This window comes from Porites lutea, chromosome 1, assembly GCF_958299795.1.
Source record: "Porites lutea chromosome 1, jaPorLute2.1, whole genome shotgun sequence".
NCBI lineage: Eukaryota > Metazoa > Cnidaria > Anthozoa > Scleractinia > Poritidae > Porites > Porites lutea.
In genome coordinates, this window is record NC_133201.1 from 9,326,577 (window position 1) to 9,344,157 (window position 17,581).

Below are 17,581 nucleotides of genomic sequence, written 5' to 3' on the forward strand. Positions count from 1 at the left end.
CAAGTTTGTCGCCGATTGTAGTTCCGTTCAGTGATACAGTTGTTATAAATATTGTGAAGGTTGAGTACATTACACATGTTTTTTTTTCTTTCTTTCTTTCTCCTCCTTATTACTTTTTACATCAAGAGGTAGAATTAGTTCCATGCATTTTGTCCAGATGCTGGGCAGCATATTATTTTCTTTTTTTCTTTGTTTGTTTCTTTGTTTCAATGAATTCGTGAAGCTTTCACATAACAGAAGTAGTAGTAGTAATTAGTATAGCAGAAATCCATTTTTTTTTCACTGTTTATGCATTATCTTTTTGTAATGATAGCACCTATCAAGTAGTTAGTAAAGTTATGCAACAGGACGGGAGAGAAAAGAAGACGTCAAACGTTGTGTGACAATAATTTTCTTTGTAAAAACCTTCCGCCAAACTCCATCTTCTTTTGAACAGGTCTTTTTGTAAACGACCGGAAAACATAAGTGTAAAATGATAGCCCTGTTACGAATGTCTCACAAACCCGTTTTGCCATCCTCTTCTTCCTGCCGTCCTTTTGCGTAAACTACTATTAACGTGTGAGCTTAAAACTTTTTATAATTCGGGGAATCTTATTTAAAATTTCTCTTTTTGGAAGCACGAGAGAAGTTCTGGAGAAGAAGGAGCATTATATGACGGCTACTCTTACTTCTCGAGTGTTGCTAAAAATGTTAAGGGCTCATACTTGTACAGCCTTTTCACAGTGACGCCACGTCCGCCATGTTGATTCCCCAAGACATTCATATGGCGGCCATGTTGTTGTCCCAAAAATGTAAGGGTTTTCCGCCGACAGTACCCTAGTAAGGTGTTTAGACTCCGACCCTTTCTAGCTTTCAAGTATTGTTATAACGTTCAAAGAGCCAAAATTCTATATTAATGGTCAGGGCCGCCGTAAAAATACAGTAACTCATCACTGTTAATTGTGAAAGAGTCTGTTTTTGTCTGGACAAGACATCATATTCAGTTGTAGACTTTTGCAGTGAAATTATAAGTAACCAGAATTCGCAGAAAAACCTTCGTACCACTGCACCTGCTCCATAAGAATAATAGTGGGGCGATGTTTGCGTGCAAGAATCCTCTGTTTGTAAATTATGTCGAATGTGAACGTAGTCTGCGATAAAGGCGAATTCTTCGGGCGAGCGAACGTTCAGTATTTTCTCTTATATTTTTAGAACTAAAGTTTGATTGAAGTAGTGGGTCTTAGGTCCCTATCTCACTCATTCCAACTGTTTTAATTGGAGTCAAACCACGTTCTTGCCACTTTTAAGTTTACCACACTCTTTTATCTGAACACCATTTATTGAAACAGTATATAGTGTAGACTAAAAATATATGTATCTTGTTAACATAACCCACTCAGGAAGAGATCTGAAGATCCAAAGTTAGAATGTCTAAATAACCCAAAATACAACATTGCGGTTGTCCAAAAAAATGGCCTTTTTATGATAGAGACGTTAAAGCTGCCATAGTATGAAAACGGTAGATAAGACAGGGGCATTAACGTCTGACGTCTTAGAAGACGATTTAAACGTCTCAGTCGTTCATAGCGTCTGGTGTGAAAACTGGACGCCGTGAGATGGGACGCTTTTATGCCGAACTCGTCCAAAAGTTCCGAAGCAAGTGCTATGCTTCTTGCTTTTTTTTGTTGTTGTTGCTGGTTTTTATTTTTTGTCGGCGTCCCTTTTTTGCGCAGTGGACTTAAATTCCCTAGACCTTAGATACGTGTAGACGACTTAAACGTCTCTAGCCAAAAAAAAAAACGGCCAATGCCTTTGTCGTAGGCTAATGTAAACGTAGTTATTAACTAGCGAGGATTGCAATCCAGTAGAAGAGACTGTTTTGCGGTGAGGAACAATAAGAACAGCGTGAGGCAGTTGGGTCTTTCTCACGGTCGGCTGGAGCATTTCTCGGAGTAGTGAATTTTACTGGTCAATTCGTCCACATGCAACCATACGTAAAACGTATATTTCGCTTTATACCCTTGTGGTTAATTTGAAAGAGGCAATGAATCGATGTAGCCGAATTGTCTTTCTAGCTTTGAGTTTTAATGTGGGCGAATTATCTATGGATTGTAGCACCTATTACTTAATGCTCTAATTTAGATGTTAATTGTCAAAACCAATCGTTTTAATAGGCCACTTCCGAGTTCCAAAAATCCTTACTTTCAAAATGAGGCCAGGTGCACAACCTTTCTTGTGAAAATGAGCTTTATTTGCATGAGAATGAAAAACGATTTCCATATCAAAGGCTGAGCACCTACCCTCCTTCTGAAACAGAGGCCCGGGGGAACTCGGAAATGGCCTGTTACCACTTTAGTTTTGAAACAAAAAAAAATGCTTTGACTGTAACAGAAAACAACATTTTGTTCTGATTATAGTGTAAAGGACAAAAAGCGTTAATTTCTCGTTAGTTCTAGTGTTAGCTATTCATTTTCTTATTTGTCGCCCGTTAGTGAAGTCGGATACTTAACGCTTCTACCGTTTTTCCTCGTATAGGGAAATTGCCTTTCCCTACTCACCCCCTCCCCCGCCTCACCAAGGAATGAAGCCATATCGATTGGAATGCAGAACCAAATAAGTTTAAGACTCAAATTCGTTTGTGCCTTTGCCTGACGTTCCAAGCTTCATGTACACAAAAGATTGAAGTTTTATCGTAACCTTTCTGGCGAAAAATTTCGGCTTCTATGATCGACCCAAAATGTCTTTTCTCCTCCTCGGACCCACGCGTTTAGTTGCCACGCCGGAACAATACAATACAGCTTCTCATTTCCGGTTCCGGTAGTTGGCCCCAGCGCGAAGGACTTTTAATCCCTGCAGCGCGCCAAATTTCCTCCTGTGGGTTTTATCCAATCCCGAAAGGTTTTACTGATGCGCCGTCGATCAAACCCGATCACGCCACATGAAACGTGACTCGAACTGTTTTGATCCGAGTTGAGATGTGTATTTTTTGGCTGGCTGTATTACAATTTCGTTTCATCGCCTGTATTCAAATACAAAGCCGAGTGTAAATGCGTCCCATTAAGGACGCGATCGTGTATGGGTTAAGGAAAGCGAACTACAAAGATGTTCGGGGACATCAACAAGTGATCGAGGCTTATTGCCGGCTTTCGCTACTTTTAGGGGACCGTAGTTCTTTATAGGGCAAAAAACTAATACACCTATCAATGTAAAGCCGGCGGAAATGGGGGGGGGGGGGGGGCGGGGCATGGGGGTGGGGATTTGACATTTTTCAAAAATTTGCAGTCAAATTCCCTGCCCACGAACAAATCATTCCAGTCAAATGCAACCGAATTTCGCCACCCCGGGCTGCACATTGCGCTCTCAAATATCCTAAGGCTGGACCTAAGAAAGGCACAATAAAAACATCTCTAAATAGAACTCTGAAATCTATATTTATATTACGTTGCTGCATCACCAAAGATACATGTTCCTGTTACAGCTGCGATTATACGTTTGAACCATAATCCGTGTTACACTGCGTAGAATACAGAAACCTTTAGGAGAAATTCCACATTTTGTAAGTTTAAATATACTGTTCTTAGTAAAGGGTACAAAGAAAGTCATTTTTATAACTTTATAGTGATTGTAGCGAATGAGCCATACACTGTACTGATCAATTGTACTTGCAATAATCGACTTGGTTGCTCTTTACTTCCATTAACTTTGATACCACAGTATCCCCTTGAAGAGGTTCAATTGATCAAAAGTACGCTAAAACAAACGAAATTTGGAGGCAAAACAGTGAAATCCACCCAGCTTTCGCTTGTTCTCGTTGGCCTCCATAATTTCCATCTTTCCAGACCGTACGGCGCATGCGTGAAGCGTGGAAGTGGGAAACATATGTTCGGTCTCAGTCTTTTTCGTCAGAGTCGGCAGTCAAATATCTCCACGTCGGGCGAAGAAAGATTCAAATATCCCCTCCCTTGGGAGAACAAGATCAGTCAAGTGCCCTGGCCAGGGCCAACAAAGACAATCAAATCCCCACCCCATGCCCTGCCTTCCCCCCCCCCGCCGGCATACCATTGATAGGTGCATAACTGAGGCCCAGTCCACACGTATCCGGAGATTTTTGTATCCGCAAATTTTTTTATGCGGATACACCTAGCGTCCTCACGTGTCCGCCGTATACACTCGGTGTATCCGGAGATTTCTGTATATGCTCTCCAGAGTGGAAATTTCTGTATACGCTGTGTATCCGGATACGTGTGGACGCTCGTATCCGTATATTTTTGTATACGCTGACGTCACAGTATCAGGACCAGTCCAAGAAAGCCGCGAATTTGGCGCCAAAATTATCGCAGGCTCAGCTTTCTTTGTAATGCGCATGCTCTGTTGACTAATCCTTTGAGATGTCCGGATTCGAATCGGATACGTGTGGACGGTCGTATACAATTCGTATACGCTACGTGTGGACGCAGATATTTTTGTATCCGCATAAAAAAAATTTGCGGATACAAAAATCTCCGGATACGTGTGGACGGGGCCTGAATGCACGAGCAAAATGACTAGTTTTATACGCGACAACATGACGAATTTGCATGCCAAATGTAAAGTGAAGAACGAGAAAAAAACATATTTTCTATAGTCACCTCTCTTGAATCTAACGGTAAACTGGTCAAAATCCAAAAAGTTGTCCCGTCTGCGATTCATAGTTCGGATTTGTTTTGACATGCTTTGTCAGTTCGCGACGACACATTCACGCGTCGACACAGGCGACAGGGACACAAATAGTTCGCGCCAAAATGAGTCACTTAATGCGATTTTTTGCAGGGGAAACAAGTCGAGCTCCCGCTCTCTCGCTCGCTTTTGCCACAGAAAACATAAAAAATCTACGTATATCGCTCCCGCTTCGCACTCATGAAAAAAATTGAGCTCGACTTGTAGGCAAGTCTAGGCGGATACAAACCAAACTCAACAGATTTATAGCAAAGAGAAAATCACGCTGACGTTGCGATGCTCGTGGGAAACACGAGCGCTTCGCGCGTGACGGGATTATAAACCTCGCGGCCAGGCGCTTTTCACCTAGATTCGCTCGGAATTATTAATTTCAGAGAAATGTAGATAATTTCATGTATATGTAATATTAGTACCATTTAAATTAGTAACATTTTAGACATTTGTAAACACATTGAGGCGTACGCGAAATGCGTGATAAGGGACGGACCATTAGAAAAGTGATGGGGGGGGGGGTTGGGGAATTTTCAGCTTGCACGAATTTTTTTTTTTGCTCACGGCTTGTGCAAGAATTTTTTTTCAGGTGAACCCCTCTGCACGAATTTTTTTTTAGACAAATATTGCTTTTTTTGAACAGTGAAATCTTGATTCATCATCTATGTTTTTGTGCTTTAAAAATTAATCTACACTCACAACAGATCAAAGGATACGGGCCACTTTCATGCAAAATCTTTTCGAAAATGTACACACAGTGAGAGAGGAGGAAGCCACTTGGAGTGGACGGCTTCCCTGTGCATTTTTTCAGTCCCTGTCCCTGCCCATCATCATTGATGCCATACTCCATTCACCAATGAAAACCATACTTTGTGGTTCTTAAAGTTTCAACACTTACTACTACATGTGAATGCACTTTTTCATTGTATTATAGAATTCTTATTGAAGGCGGTAAGACCCATCCTCTAATTTTTATTGTGGGCACAAATAATTCTATAGAATATTTACAAAGCTACCAAATTCTAATATTTATTTATTACAAATTTTATTTTATTATTTTTATTATAATACAGTATACAGTGTATGTTGTAGGTACACTAGTTGCAATTTAAAACAAAAACAAGATTCTAATTGTCTCCTTTCAATAAGAAGAAAGCGATTTTTGTTTATTCATATTGTGCCTGGTAATATTGTTGATTTCTAAAACTCAGACTTTCTGAAAGAAACTCAGACTTTCTGAAAAAGTCACAATTGGACCTTCCTTCTGCATGAACTTTTTTTCTTTACCTTCTTCTTTGCATGAATTTTTTTTCTTGGCATTTTCCCTTGCATGAATTTTTTTTTGGTTCCCCCCCCTCCCATCACTTTTCTAATGGTCCGTCCCTAAGAACCCCTATTATTATTACCAGTAATAGTTGACACTACAGCTGCCCCCGTTCTGTAAATTGTCGGTCAATAGCATTCTTGCTCTTTGTGTAGCTCTTTGAAATATACCGATTCATAAAGAGGATTTTCACACATACCGTAAAATTCCGAAAATAAGCCCCTCCATGTATAAGCCCCTGCAAATATATTTATATAGCTGACGTCATTGACCTTATATCTAAATCGGCGTCCGCTTTTGATCCAGTTCCGACTTCGATCAGTTTCTTAGCAGTCGCTGTTTTAAAACCAGAATCCGTGGAACGTCGTCGCCACAGGTTTGCTTCTTGCTTTCAGTTTAATGTATAACTTAAAACTAAGATCAACAAGGGCAGTCTATTCCTTTGAGCACTCATGCGGTTACGCCATTGAATTAATGCCAATGCTCACAGCTAACGTAAACGCAGCATAAACCGAGAGAATTCATTACGTTTTAAGTTTTAGCCAGTGGTTGTTCGATTTCATTAGCTTCGTAAAGTAAGGCCGATCTGAAATTACTTTACTAACAATCTGCAGCTTGTTTACACGTAAATCAGTTAAAGATGTTAATCTTGTGAATTAGACTTCACCTAACGTAGGTTCTATGTTCTGTATTTTTATGTTATGCATTTAGTCTGACGTTCGAAATTGTGATCCACAGTCGTAATGAAAATGTCTGAACCCCGAAAAAGTCATACATCACGAGATTTTTACCTAATTTCAAGATCTTCCTGTCTGCTTCAGGTCTCCACAACACCCAGACTGACGTCATTGCAACTCATTGTTCAAAAAGGGTTCTTAGGCCCCCGTCGAATTCGGAACGCATTCCGTTTTCCCAAAATCTGAAATGCGATTAATATACTGCACGACAATAGAGATGTTGTTATCATACAATTAATATCACTAATTTTAAGTATACATTTAAAGGAAAATTTGTTGATCGCGTGTTGTATTTGAATAGCTCGCGTGGCATTCAAATTACGTGATTACTTGCACATCTTTTGAAATGATTAAGTTATTTAGACTTCCTGTACTACATGTTCCCATCAGTTTCATATCTGTTTGCTTTTATCGAAATTTAAACAAGCGAGATATTTTTAGCCTAGTTTTTTCTTGTAATATTTCAAAAAATATATTTCTAAAATAACAGATGATTATGCACAGTTTTCGCTGTAAATATTTTTTAATCTCTCCTAATCAACGTTCAGTTTGAAATGTCAAATTTGATACAACTCGTCTTAGCTTGGGCTGTAAATGTTTCCTGCCAGGGGTAGCTACTGGCGGAGGCAGATTAACATTTTGGGGGAGGCGGGGAAAATTTGTTGGGGGGAAAATGGCAAAAATAAAGTTCTGAAGCGTGGAGCAGAATCTGTCAGGAAACAAGTTATGCTTTTGGTATACCACCATACAGCTTGATTTTATTTTTCTTTACATTTCTTGCAGACAAACGTTCTTGTAGACTGTGAAGTTTACAAAAATAAGAATTCTCGTACAGGTGATGAACCGTGTTGTAACACTACGAGAGCTCTCTTAAGGTGAGGAATATCGAACAATAACTTGACGGAGACTTGGTACCCGTACGTCTGCCTGTATGATGCCACATTTAATTGAATTATGTGCCATTAAAGAAACTGGGTAGCAGTAACTTTCCATTAAATTCACATAGGCCAGATGAACATCCTTACACACATCCACAAAAACCATACTTGCAGTCGAGCTCGCTGACCCGGTTGCTTCTACTTTAATCTCTCTTCAAAGGTGTTACCAACCTCAGCATTTTAAATTATTATCTGTGCACTTTTTTGTGCTCTTCCATACATCAGCACAGAAATAAATTTTAAAGACTAATCAGATTCCAGATGCCGTATCTGCAATTATTAATCTTTAAATTTATTTCTGAAGAATAGTCTCCCCCGGGAAAAAACATTTTGTCAGAAACCTTATTTTGTAACATACTGGCGGTTGTTTGGTTGCTAAAGGTGCAGCATAAGACCTCAAACTATTTTCACCTTTTTGTGTCTCCAGTGCGACGTAGCTGAAAAACGGACATGTCAGAAGCTGCGACGAACTTCAATTCAAATAACAGCGATGATGGTCCACCTCAGCTGGCTGTTTGTCTTCCATCCATAAAAGATGTTACAACAACATTGAAACAGCCAGATCTACCGGTTGATGTTCTACTAGTAACGGTTAAAGACTGCGAGTTCTTAGCTTGTTATAATGAACTAACAGATCCCTACAGATGTTACTACAAGGATGTTGGTTACGTTTATTTCAACAAAGTTGAAAGTCAAGAAGGAAAAGTAAAAGTTGCTCTGCTAAGATGTAATGAAGGTTCCACTGGCCCGAGCAGCTCTCTGATTGTCGTGAAGAATGCCGCCCCTATTTTACAACCCAAGGCCGTGATATCTGTTGGAGCATGTAGTGGTATCAATTCTGACAAAACCAAGTTAGGTGACGTGGTTGTATCAGCCAAACTAACAACATATGCATCCAAAGTGGTGACAAGCAACCAAGAGCAGTCAGCTGGCATGAGTAGTCACGTGAGCAGGCTTTTCTCAAAAATAATCTCGAACTGCGCTGATGGATGGCGAGCACCGTTAAAGAACCCAGAAGATCGCCAGATCAAAGTTCATAGCAATGGCGAGTTTTTAAGTGGCCCAGAGCAGATCAGAGCTGAATGGCGCCGAAAAGAACTTGTCGACCGCCATCCCCTTGCAGTTGGAGTAGAGATGGAGGGGGAAGGTGAGAGCATGTCTCGCGTTAGCTGAATAATATTTTTATACAGCTTTTTCGATTAACGATGTCGTATTTTCAATAAGGCTTTAAGCTTATACGCCACCATAACATAAGGTTACGTGGGTAGTTGTAAATCCTTTAATTTGTAATTCGGTCATAAAGTCGTGGCTGACAGTAACATAGAGTAATACCTAAAACTTAACAGCAGCGAACTTAACTTAATGAATTAAACTGTCAACGGAAGCTAAGGTGCAGGGGCGGACGGAGGATTTTGTGATAGAGGGGGCCTAGAGATATAGTACACAGTGGCAATATGGGCGCGATAGCGCCCATCAGGACTGCGAACACTTTTCTAAGGATTTTCGGACACATGCTCCTCCAGGAAGATTGAAGTTCTCTGAGTGCAATCTAGTGCATTCTGAACCCTTATAGCAAACGCCTGGATTTTATATTGAACATGTAATGCTGAAATATTCAATAAACCACAGGTGTGGTCGTGGTCAAAGAAGTAATTAGTACTTCATGATGCTACCAGGGTCGAAGCGATTGCGGCGAGAGCACAACCTCCCGGCAAAGTCGGTAACATTGTCTCCCTGAAAAATTGTCAAATCGAGTTTGTTGAGACGGATATTTACTGCATGTAATCTGGGAGCTTTGGTCATTTTCGACTAAAAATGTAGGCTTCGAACACAGATTCCCTCCTTATTAACAATGTTTATTAAAGTAAATATATTTAAGTAACAAAGCTCGAAGTAACATCTGACGCACGTTTGCAAAAGAAAAAAATTTCCGGATAAAGGGGGCGTTGGGGCCCCCTGAGCCCACCCCTAAATCCGCCCTTGAGGTGAAATGGACGTTCTCGCTTATGCCAATAAAGTAATTGAATGAAAAATGTTTATAGAAAAAAAGTTGCAGTAGTCAGCAATGCAAATCAAAAGAAACGGCGTGAAAATCATAATCTGTCGTACTTGGCTGTCGTTGGCGTCTAAAATCTCTTGGTTTTGCCGGTTTTGTTTTGTTTCTTTTTATCAGTTTTTGGTATTTTTTTTATTATTATTTCTTTTTTACCGCCTCTGGTTAGTTTACTTCAGAATTAAATTTTCGTTTAAGTTTAATCTTCAAAATCCCCGTTTAAAGGTAATTGATTTTTTTAGTTTCTTTTTTCCGCAAATCTAAAAATCTGTTTTCTATATTTCAGGTGTTTTCACAGCTGCATTTGATACTCAACTCGAGTGGCTCATTGTAAAAGGGATAGCTGATTTTTCGGATTGTGAGCAAGTGAATGTAGAAAGTTGGGAAGCCTGTGCTAGTGCCATGGCAGCATCTCTTGTCTCACACATGTTAAGTGATCCTGGTGTTTTCCGCTCTTGGCCTCATTATTCAGGTACAAATTCTTATCAGTTTAGTGGGCTATGATAAAGCGTAGAGGTAACAGGCCAAACTTGCCGTCAGTGGAAGAAAACATGAATCCTCTGAGAGAGAAAGTGAAGAAGCTCAGATCCTGAGATCAAAAGGCATGTCAATATTTTTCTCCCATATATTCCATCTTCTTTAAGAGTTAGAAAGATGCACCTGTGAGGATCATTGTTGTTACCTCAACTTTCAGTCTCTCAACTCTCAGAACTCAGTTTATACTCTAGCACTTCAGTGGAGAGTTAAACCGGCGTGCATGTTTCTGGCAAAAAAACTATAAGCTATAAATATTGCGCATTTACTAAGAAGTACGACACAAAACGCTAATGATGACTTTGCCTGGATCTTTCAGTGGATGATCTCATTGAGCAGCTTGAGAGCGGTAGGAAGCGGAAGCTAGCTGAGCACCACATTGCAGGTAATTTATTAACAACAATTTTTGAAAAGTTCTTCTTTATAACCCTGACCTACTATATCTCTTCCGCTCTTTGCTTCACTTCCGTCTTAGAATGCAATGAGTCAAAAGTAGCAAAAAAATTTCACGAGACGCGTATAGTCCCTCAACTGCACCTCACAGAGGTGTTTTAAATCAGTCCACACTTTTTCCCAAAATAACAAAATCAAATGAAGATAATGCGGTAGTAAACTGATCCGCCCCACTCAACATCAAATATGTCGTGTTCCCATGGCCAGCTATTACAATTAACGTTACAGTAGGAAAGCCTTTCCGACTAGACCGTAAATGCGCAATCTTGTTGATTTCATACAAAATTTTGCCAAACTCAGCCAATTAGGTAACCATTTGTGGCGTTTTAAACCACCCATTCTATGTTACTGTCAACCGCGAAGTTTTGACCGAATTACAGAGGATCGACTTTGCGGTTTTTTGGAGGTAGGCTTGAAGCCTTGAAATCGACAACGTTAACTGAAACAGATGTGAAGTGGTGCGCGTCTGAACCAACGGTTTTTTTCACCAGGTGCCTTGTACGATGACCAGAGCCCAACACAAATCAAAAGGGGAATGTTTACTGCCCACACATCTCAGCAAACTGAATCCACAACCCAGCAGCATCTTGCAGGTATCTCTAACAATGCATTGAATTGTGACACTTAAAAATCTATGATCATCAGTTAATGGTCCGCATTACAGTAAAGCTAAAAAAGGTTGCTTAAAATTGTGCCACGGGGTAAAGTTTCTACCTTTATAAAGCTTACGCAATCTGAGTAGCGGTTAATTTTTACAAAGAAAAAGAAACTGTTTTGGAATCTTAAGGTACGATAAAACGGGCAGCAAAAAACGCGCAGCTTGTTGTTTTCAAACACTGCGGCAAAAGGAGTTGAATTCGAGCTCAAACTTGTGTTGCAACAGATCAGGTTGTTGCAGGTTGCGAATTATTTTGCAGAAAGTGGACAGCATAGTTCTACGTTGTGCAGCAAAATCAGTAGGTGTTACGCGCTTTGTCACCCCAAAACAAACGTTTTTGCAACAGTGACGTAACTCCCGTGTAAGAAGAAGTTACTATTCACGCAACTTGCAGCAACTTGATTTGTTGCAAGACAGGTTTGAACGTGCGCGAAAAACGCGCAATATCGCTTTTCAACTTGTTTTGTAGTAATGTTGCAAAACACGTTGCATGTTTTTGCTGCCCGCTTCACTGTAGCTTTAGACAAAATAGGGAGCTTAAGCAACAACGACGGCGACGGCGACGGCGACGGCGACGGCAACGAAAACGTCATTTGAAAAGTGAATTCGCGCTGCTTCAAACTCAATCACGTTTAATCCATCTCGTTCAATTCGTCAAATGTTGGCAGATTATTCTGGAGTTCAAGTCCAAAGGACTGTATTGTAGTTCAAGAAAAGAAAAAGAAGGTCTTTGTCTTGTGTCCACGTACGCGTTCTCCGAAAAACGTGAAACTGGAAAGTTTCACGTCGTAGTCGTGCAGTGACGGCAAAGAAATGTACAAAAACTGGGCGTGAAGTACGGGCAAAGTTGTTGTTTTGCTAATCTAAACCTGTGAAAGGTTTGAACCCAGAAGTCATTTCAAAAGTAGGTTGGGTTTGATCGTCCGGGTGAACGTAGTCCTGAATACTGACAGACGACCAATAACGTCGCGACGTCTTTGACCAATCAGATCAATAACCAGAGTATAACACCATCAACTGACGTGATACAACTCACTTTGACTCTGAAGATGACTACCGCACAGGTTGTCGAAACGTCAGTCACTGTCAACAACAACAGTCCTATTCAGGACTACGTTCACCCAGACGATCAAACTCAACCTACTTTTTTTAATCTAAGGGTGCGTTCGATTGGGAAATCTGGATTTAGATTTCAAAATCCGGATTTCGGATTTGCAATCGAACGTGAAATCCGAAAACAGATTTCAACGCTGAGATATCTGTTTTTGGATTTTCATTTTTACCGTTTGATTGGGAAATCCGAAAAAGGATTTGAAAAACTGTCCTTAAGAACAGCGGTCTTGCACGCGCACGCATACTTAGCAAAAAGAAGACCACTGTTCACGAGAATAGTTTTGTAAATCCTTTTTCGGATTTCCCAATCGAACGGTAAAAGGGAAATCCATGAAATACGGATTTGGATATCTTAAGTGAAATCCACCCTGAGGACGGATTTCTCGGAGGTGAAATCCTTTTTCGGATTTCGCGTTCGATTGGGAAATCCGGATTTAGATTTTCAAAATCTAAATCCGGATTTCCCAATCGAACGCACCCTAAACCTATTGCATTTTTGCCGTTCTCGCTGCCGTCGCCGTAGTAGTTGCTTATAAGCTTCCTAATAATTGTACGATCACCACTAATAATGGTCCGATCACAACCCCTGTTAACGTGATAACAAATTAAGCACAACGTATAACACAACAAGAGGCAACAACAGGCCACCGTTAGGTTATGTCAGATATCTTAACATATTTCATGCCTCTTAGAAGATTTGAAAATCATTAAAAATATCAGCCCCCCCCCCCCCCTCCCCTTAAATTTTGTCTATATGGATCTTAAACTCGTTCGTTTCGCAACATTACAACAACAAACAAAAAAAAAAAGGCGTATCTAAGACAGAGTAGTAAAATCAAACCGATTCGATTTATAGTGTGTATTTTGTACTTCCTAGGGGTTCCAAGTATCATAAAAAGGATTCGTCAGCTTTACAAACGTCGTGAAGGACGGCTGGTACCATTTCCATGGTGTGACGAACTTGATTTCAACCTGAATGACATTTTCACCAGGCTGAAGATCGTGAACAAAGAAAAAACACGAGGAACATTAATGGATGATGAAATCACCAACATGACCGCTATCTTTAGACCCCACCCTGATTGCCGGAAACCACGGATTCTTTTGATCGAAGGGGAACCTGGTATGGGAAAAACCACCTACTCACAAAAACTGGCGTATGACTGGGCAAATGAACAAGATGAATGGGACGCATCTTTTCCATCGATTGAAGTGCTGCTCTTGCTTCGATGCAATGATATCAAATCTGGCATCTGGGAAGCGATTGACGATCAACTTCTTCCTGATGATATTGACAAACAGGCTAAAGAGAATTTTTTCACATACATCCAGGAAAATGAGGCCAAAGTTCTCCTACTACTTGATGGTTTGGACGAAGCAGATTCCCGTAAACTAGACATGTACTACTCGCTCGTTCAGAGTAAACTCCTCGCAGCTTGTCACATTGTCGTTACTTCTCGTCATGAGGCTGGAAAGAAAGTAAGGCCATACTGTGACACCCTGTGGGAGATTGTAGGATTTTCTAAAGAGGATGCCGAAAGTTTTATCAGAAAGTATTTTAAAGGCAAGGAACACTTGGCTGAGAAGCTGATTAAACGATTGATACTCCCAGAGTATTCCACTGGTGATCCGCTCGAAACGTTAGGCGAGTTAACTAAAAATCCACTTAATACAGCTTTACTATGTTGTCTTTTCGAGGATTTCGAAGGTGTCCTTCCAACAAGCAGAACTGAGCTGTACGTTGAAATGGTTTTCTTTGTTTTAAGAAGATATGAGAAAAAAAACGGACTTGGAAGCACCGATGAAGACTTGATTTTAGTGTATAAAAAACAACTTTTGCAGTTGGGCAGCTTCGCCTTCGAATCCCTCCTCAAAGGGGAGTTATACTTTGAAAAAAAGGACGAAATCGTCAAGCCTATCAATTTTGGATTCTTTTCTTTTCAGCAAGGTGGCTCCAAGCGCAAGCCTTGCACGCGTTGTGCATTTTTACACAAGAGCTTTCAGGAGTTTTTTGCTGGCTTTTTTCTTGCGTTTCAGATTATCGACAAAGAAAGAGACTTTTCTTCACTTGCAGATGATAAGAGATACTTGGATAAACTGAGACAAGTCTTTTTGTTCATGAGTGGAATCATAGCCTCACGTAGTGAGGAAACTGCCGTATCGTTCTTTATTAATATCGCTGAAAAAATCAACTCTGCCGAAGACTATAAGTCATATTTCAAGTTAGCTTGTGAGTGCTTGTTGGAATGCTCGAGTGATGAGGAAAACGTTCAAACTCGCTTAGTTCGTACTTTAGGTGAGCACCTTGACATGTCCCTGACTAAAGATTTTTACTTAACTGGGATAAACGCTGCTGGTGCTGCTGCAATTTCCATAGCCCTCACAGGAAACTCCTCCCTGATTACTTTGGATTTGGGTGATAACATTATAGGTGATGCCGGTGTTTCGTCTCTTTCCCAGGCCCTCAAAGAAAACTCCTGCCTAAATACTTTGAATTTAAATGGTAACCGTATTGGTGAAGCCGGTGCTTCTTCTCTTTTTCAGGCTCTCACAGCAAACTGCTCCCTAAATACTTTAACTTTAAGTCGTAACCTTTTGGGTGGCGCTGGTGTTTCTTCTCTTTCTCTTGCCCTCACAGCAAACTCCTCACTGACCACTTTGGATTTAAGTCGTAACCTAATTGACGACGCAGGTGCTTCTTCTCTTTTCCAGGCCCTTACAGCAAATTCCTCCCTGACTTCCTTGGATTTGATGTATAACAGTATTGGTAACGATGGTGCTTCTTCTCTTTCTCAGGCCCTCGCAGCAAACTCCTCCCTGACTTCTTTGGATTTGAGTTATAACAGTATTGATGAGGCTGGTACTCTTTCTCTTTCTCAGGCCCTCACAGCAAACTCCTCCCTGACTACTTTGAGGATAAGTGGTAACGGTTTTGGTGACACCGGTGCTTCTTCTATCTGTCAGGCCCTCACCGCAAATTCCGCCCTGACTACCTTGAAGTTAAGTGGTAACAGTATTGGTGACGCCTGTGCTTCGTCTCTTTCCCAGGCCCTCAAAGTAAACTCCTTTTTGACTACTTTGGATTTGGGTTATAACAGGATTGGTGACACTGGTGCTTCTTCTCTTTTCCAGGCCCTCATAGCAAATTCCACCCTGACTTCCTTGGACTTGATGTATAACAACATTGGTAAAGATGGTGCTTCTTCTCTTTCTCAGGCCCTCGCAGCAAACTCCTCCCTGACTTCTTTGAATTTGATGCATAACAGTGTTGGTGAAGATGGTGCTTATTTTCTTTCTCAGGCCCTTACATCAAACTCTTCCCTGACTACTTTGAATTTGGATTTTAATGTTATTGGCGACGTTGGTGCTTCTTCTCTTTTCCAGGCCATCTCAGCAAACTCCTCCCTGACTACTCTTGGTTTATCTGGTAACAGAATTGGTGGCACCGGTGCTTCTTCTCTTTCACTGGCCCTCACAGTAAACTCCTCCCTGACTACTTTGGATTTGGGCCGTAACTTTATTGGTGACACCGGTGTCTCTTCTCTTTCTCAGGCCCTCGCAGCAAACTCCTCCCTGACTACTTTGAATTTATCTGATAACAACATTGGTGACACCGGTGCCTCTTCTCTGTCTCAGGCCCTCGCAGCAAACTCCTGCCTGACTTCTTTGGATTTGGGTAATAACTGTATTGGCGACGATGGTGCCTTGGAACTTTCCCAGAAACTCACAGCAAATTCCTCTCAGACTTATTTACATTTAAGTGGTAACAGTATTAGCGACACCGTTGCATCTCTCTTTCCCAGGCTTTCACAGCAAATTCTTTATAGGCCTACTCTGGGACCTTAAGTCGCCCTAATTTTAGGTGACTTAGGGCGATTTAGGGCGACTTTAGGAAAAATTTGCTCAAAATCTTGTGCGACTTAAGGCGACTTTAGACGGCTTAAGGCGATATAAGGTGACATATTAGGTGAATTAAATGTTAGTGTATACAAAATTGACATCTACTGATAACACCTCCTCTCTAGGGACACAATGTCATAGCATAAGTTTATTCAGTCTTGGAGACAACTTCATTAGTCTTCCAAATTTTCAACAATCTCAACACATTATAGAATACTAAAATAGTAATGTTACTTAATATTTTGAACATTAAATATCACGGTAGCTTGTGTTGCAGATGTATTCTAACCCTGGTTAGAATGCATCCTAGTTCTGGGCTCCAACGCACTCAACGAATTACCGGCATTTTGAGTTTCCCTTCAACATGATTGGCAAATGGACAATGGCATTTTTAACAGTCCAGTCCCTGCACGTACACAAATCCTGGTACACACACGGGGGGGTAGGGCAGAACTAGGATTTTGCCGCTGTTTTGCAGACGGACTTACCCCGGAGCCGAGTTAGTTCCATCTGTGGCACAGGCTAATATCAAGGGTGTTGGTTTAGTATTACATTAGCAGAGACAAAATCTTAGTTAGAAGCAACCAAAAGGGTAAATTTTCTCTTAACCTTTAAATGAATTATTTTACAATATAAGGGACAAAAAAATCAATGGTTCCTGCATTTCTTTTTCCGAAAAATAAAACCCTAAAAGTAAAGTATTTCAGTACATCTCTGTAAAATACTGTAAGCTGGTTTGTAGCATTATTGAAGTGTCTTTTTTCATAATTTGACAACAAACATTAAAGTAATTAATTTAAAACATTTAAAATCACTTATCGATATCGCACACTATGGAAATGACGATCCCATTGTATGTCTTGGCAGTTGCTCTGCCAATGTTTGTCCTCACACGTTTGTCAAAGAGGGTGTTTTTCCAATTGCATTCAAAATGCAAAGTTGGTAGTTTTCGCCGTATATATTGCTCCTTTCCTGTCTCAGTCAATACTTGCTTCGCTAGTGAACCGTACTCTCTTCCCATGGTGTCTTTGGGGGGGGGGGGGGGGGGGGTGTACTGTATACATGATAAAACTCGTACCGGCGCCAGTTTCATATCGGGGTGACTTTTTGATTTTGTATCGCGTTTACATGATGATGGGTCATTTCATGTCTCGGTTATTTGAAGGTACACTTCATGTTGATAAA

General features: G+C 40.7%; 2 protein-coding genes across 2 annotated transcripts; both read left to right on the forward strand.

Moving 5' to 3' along the window:
• The first annotated feature begins 8,108 nt into the window (after window positions 1–8,108).
• On the forward strand, window positions 8,109–10,827 carry LOC140944391 (death domain-containing ATP nucleosidase-like). The gene is made up of 4 exons (XM_073393571.1): window positions 8,109–8,832; window positions 10,025–10,210; window positions 10,592–10,657; window positions 10,748–10,827. Exons 1-4 carry the CDS (start codon window positions 8,136–8,138, stop codon window positions 10,825–10,827), a joined length of 1,029 nt encoding a protein of 342 aa, XP_073249672.1. The 5' UTR covers window positions 8,109–8,135.
• On the forward strand, window positions 10,545–17,200 carry LOC140944427 (uncharacterized). Its single transcript, XM_073393575.1, has 3 exons — window positions 10,545–10,657; window positions 11,217–11,318; window positions 13,374–17,200. The coding sequence occupies exons 2-3, from the start codon at window positions 11,261–11,263 to the stop codon at window positions 16,340–16,342; spliced, it is 3,027 nt and encodes a 1,008-aa protein (XP_073249676.1). The 5' UTR covers window positions 10,545–10,657; window positions 11,217–11,260; the 3' UTR covers window positions 16,343–17,200.
• Window positions 17,201–17,581: the final 381 nt, after the last annotated feature.